The sequence below is a fragment of the Corylus avellana genome, chromosome 9 (genome assembly GCF_965113065.1).
Source record: "Corylus avellana chromosome 9, dhCorAvel1.hap1.2, whole genome shotgun sequence".
Classification (NCBI taxonomy): domain Eukaryota; kingdom Viridiplantae; phylum Streptophyta; class Magnoliopsida; order Fagales; family Betulaceae; genus Corylus; species Corylus avellana.
Genome location: NC_142498.1, coordinates 3,544,631 through 3,549,023, shown reverse-complemented (window position 1 = coordinate 3,549,023; position 4,393 = coordinate 3,544,631). Strand labels below are relative to the sequence as shown.

The window sequence follows — 4,393 nt, the reverse complement described above, 5'->3', positions numbered from 1 at the left end:
TAAAGAAAACATTAAAAAGACCCAAGGTCAAGCCCTCCGTCTCCACAGCTAGAGACCTATATGGCTAGCTTGGTCGTGGGTCTCCTTGGCCAAAGAAGCTTTTTATTATCTTTTTAGTCTAAGGGTATAACTGTATTTTCACACATCTAATAGAGGGTATAATTGACACTATATGTCATTTGTGGGTCACGTGTTGTAGTTTCCATTAATTCAAGATAATGTAAAATGCTAAAAGAAAGGGCAAAGTGAATGTATCTAGTAGTTTGAGAGGGTCGATTGCTACCTTTTAAAATTTAAGGGAATATTGTAAATTGGAAAGTAGTTCAAGTAGGATAAGTATAGTTTTTCCAAAAAAAAAAAAAAAAAAAAAAAAGATCAAACCGGCGTGGTATCAACGTACAACATCAAGTTTAAGATTTGACAACGCGTCTCAAAAAAGTAAGGGAAGCCTAATTGAAGCTAGACTCGCGGAAATGAATAATAGGATTTTTTTGATAAACTTTATGCTTTGAATTTTGGAGAGAATGAGAAAATGAATTTGGTAATAGATCTAAGGGAGGGAAAGATCCTATTCTTGCCTAACCCCAGAAGCATGTGACATATTGAAATAAGGAGATATTTAGAACAAATGTGTTGCTTGGAAACTAGGAAAGGACAAGGAAGATACCAAAACCTTCCCCACCAATTAAATCTAGGAATCCAACTTAATTCTTTACCTTTCCAAGCTCCCTAAGTCTAAAATTTATCACCTTTAAAAGACAATACAAAGGAAGAAGTTGCGAAAGGAGAATAAATGAGTTTATGGGCTTAGAGCCTAAGGGTGCGCTTGGCATTGTAATTTTATAGATAAAATATGTGATTTTAAATCAAATCGCAGAAAATTAATTGTTTATGATTGCGTTTTTAAAAGATTAGGATTTAAAAACATAGAAAATCTATGTTTTTAAATCGCAAGTAGGGAAGTACTTTTTTGAAAACACACAATTCTAAAGAGTAAATTGCAATTTTAAATGCCAAACTATAATTTTGCCAAACGCTTAACTGTATTTTAAAAATCACATTTTAAAATTGATATTTTTAAATCCCACTTTTTGAATTTGCAAACTCAAACGGACCCTAAGTTTTGTTTACCACAATAACATTATTTTGTTATTTAAGTAGAATTTGGGTTTGAGAAAAGCATTGGGATGAGTAAATATAAAGAGTTAAGGGAAACTTCACTTAACCCCCATGAATTTTCATCACTTTTATAATCACCCTCTCAAATTTGAAAAACTCTAAATTTAGTGTATCCAACTTAAAAAAATTAAAATTAAAATTAAATTAAATTAAAAAAAAATTGTAATATCACACCTACTGTTAATGTTTGGGGCTAAATCATACTGTAAATAAGTATAATGACTCTTATACCACCATAAAATTACCTTTTTTTTAAAATAAAAAAACATAGTGAGTCAAGTGACACACGTTGGGTCTGATGGTGACTCACTACGGGTTTTGGTGATAGCCCAAGACGGTAGGTCAATGCACGGATCACAAGGTGACCCCCACAGTTTCGGGGGTCGCCCGACCACCCCTTGAACCACCCCAATTTTTTTTTTCTTTTTGATTTTTGTAATATTTTTTAAAACTTTTTAATTATATTTTTTAAAATTTTATTTATATTATTTGAACCACCCAAACATAATCTCAACTCTTTTTTCTTCATGATATTCACAATTTTAAAGAAAGTTGAGAAGAATGCAAAAAATAAAAAATAAAAAATTGCACACCAAAACGAGCCCATAGTCTTTGTTTGTTCCAAAAAAAAAAAATAAATAAATTAAAAATAAATAAAGGTTTTTACTTTTTTTCTTTCCTTGGAGGAAGAATCGCTTTTGTCTAAGGATGACATTTTGGGTGTAATGGACCTTCGGATTTTGAGTGGCTTTATTTTTTCATAAATACCAAGTATGAAATGGAGAAGTTCAATGACAAGAAAAACTTCCCTCTTTGGCAGAGAACGATGAAAGATCTTTTGATTCAGTAATGAGTCTACAAAGCGTTATTGAAAAAGACAGAGAAACCCTAGAATATGTATGATGATGAGTGAGAAGAGATGGATGCGAAGGCTTCTAGTGTGAATCGTGTGATTAATTCATTTATCTTACATGATCCTATCTTATGACCTAGTCCACAATTAGGTCGGTGGCTTTTAGGCCAATCTAGGTAACGACTTAAAGTTGTCACTAATAACAGAGAAATGATTCACGTCAATATTTTTCTGATTTCATCTTACAAATCAACTATTAGATTTGTGGACTTATATGGATTACACACAAATTCAATGGTGGACCCCACAAATCTAATGGTTGATCTATTAAATTTGTCGGATGATGTGAGAAAAATATTGACGTGAATCATTTCTCATAATAATAAGATATTCGTGACAACTTTAGATCATTGCTGATAACTTATTATTAGCAACTACATCTCGTTTTGGGTTCTGAATCTATTAATAATAACCTTAAACATTATCAGCAAAGACAAAAGTCATCGCTGACGAGGAGATATCAACAACTCAAAGTTGTCGCTAATGAGCAATAAGGTTGAAGTATTTGCGAGGATTTACAACAAAGACTTGCATGTCGTCCTTAAACATTATCAGCAACTACAAAAGTCATCGCTGATAAGGAGATATCAACAACAACTCAAAGTTGTCGCTAATGAGCAATAAGGTTGCAGTATTTGCGAGGATTTATCAGAAACTTGCATGTCGTTGCTAAAAGTCATTAGTGGTGACTTTTGAGGCCAAAAGTTTGATATCAAGATTCATCATTTTTTATGACGAGGTGTAGATTTGTGAAGCATCAAAATGGAAGCTTAACTTGATTAAAGCATGCAGATTAATTTATTAGCATTTAGCACTCAATGAAGATCATTTTAAGTACTGGTAAAATGTTGGTACATGCACCCACACTAGAATATATATTTCACAAAAACAAAGAAAACTTGTTCTTGACAGAACTAGAAGGCGTGAGAATATTTTTACCCACACAAATATAAACACAACAACAAGTACACATAATCTGAACTAATTAGAAGAAGGATTAAGTGTCGGGAAAAACGCAGCCAAAGAACACACCGTTTGTACGATAGTGAGAATAACAAGAAAAAACGCTACTAAAAGCGAAACGCCAGCCCATGGCGTTCTGAAATATCTTTGTTTCAAGTGTGCCTTCCATCTGTGCCATGAGGTGTTGTAGTATTTGTTCAACTCCTCAAAAAGACTAGCAAAATAGAAGTTATCCTCATCCAAAATAGCCCCATCGGCAAGCTTGTTTAACAGAAGTGACCCTTCTCGGCTGTTGCTAAGCCTATTCTCAATAATCCCCTGCTTCACCAATAAGTCTATATCCTCGCGAGTTTCAACAAGGCGACCTATGAGGATAACATAGTCATTTATGTAGTTCTCGTTACAATGGCATTGCTCAAATGCAAGCGAATTTCTGATTGTGTATTCTGTCTCATCGCTTAAAATAAAACTTGATATTTCTAGTTTCCCTTTTTCGAATTTTATGTCGAATAGATTTTTGCTGTCTTTCCGTACCTTAAACCACACTCCAGCCTCCTGTAGCTCTCTCGCGCTGGGGGTGGTTAGTGTTCGAAGTTTCATATTTCTACGAGTTTCCATCTCATCATCACCATCAGGCTTAAATTGCACGTGTCGTAGGAGATCAACAAAATGTTCCATTTTGAAATCACCACACAAGATTTCTTCCCATCTGTATTTAAGTCCCGGCGACTCCATTCGGTTTTGGAAAAAGACCACTGTAAGCTGATTGAGTGTAATTGTCTTTGTCTCATTGTTGTACGAGTTGAAAAGATGCTCAAGAATGAAGAAGGGGAGCTGATTTTCAAGCAAAAGCATGTCGGTCCAAACATCCTGTATCAACCAGGGTTTGTTGAATATGCGGTCATTTTTATCTTGGAGTTTACTGTTGAAGGACTTGAGTAAGACCTCAAGGATGAAGGCAGCATCCACCAGAATGATTTTGACAAATTTTTCACTATTAAACTGAATGGTTTCTGCATAACAAGCACGAAGTTCTGCTTCCTTCTCCTTTACAACGTCAATAAAGAACTCCAAGGTTTTCCCAGTCCGTCCAATGAAATCTTTCAGGTACCTCATTTTATGTTCTTCCATGGCTTGGAAGGCTTTACTACCACCATGACGTAGGGGGCCAATGGAGACAATCTTTGGTGTGTAGGCTTTTTGCTTGACAAGACGTAGCCGGTCAGGAACTCTATAGATGCTACATGCAGGGGATAAGGGAGACAAGCTTTCAAACTCCTTTCCCATTGAATCTACCAATGGAACAGGAGGGTCTTCTATGTCGATTAAATGGCTCAT

The 4,393-nt window shown here is 34.9% G+C and overlaps 1 protein-coding gene across 1 annotated transcript; it reads right to left on the bottom strand.

Annotated features, from left to right (window-relative positions):
* Positions 1-3,073: 3,073 nt before the first annotated feature.
* LOC132190720 (UPF0481 protein At3g47200-like) lies at positions 3,074-4,393 on the bottom strand. The gene has a single exon (XM_059605769.2). The coding sequence runs from the start codon at positions 4,391-4,393 to the stop codon at positions 3,074-3,076; it is 1,320 nt and encodes a 439-aa protein (XP_059461752.2).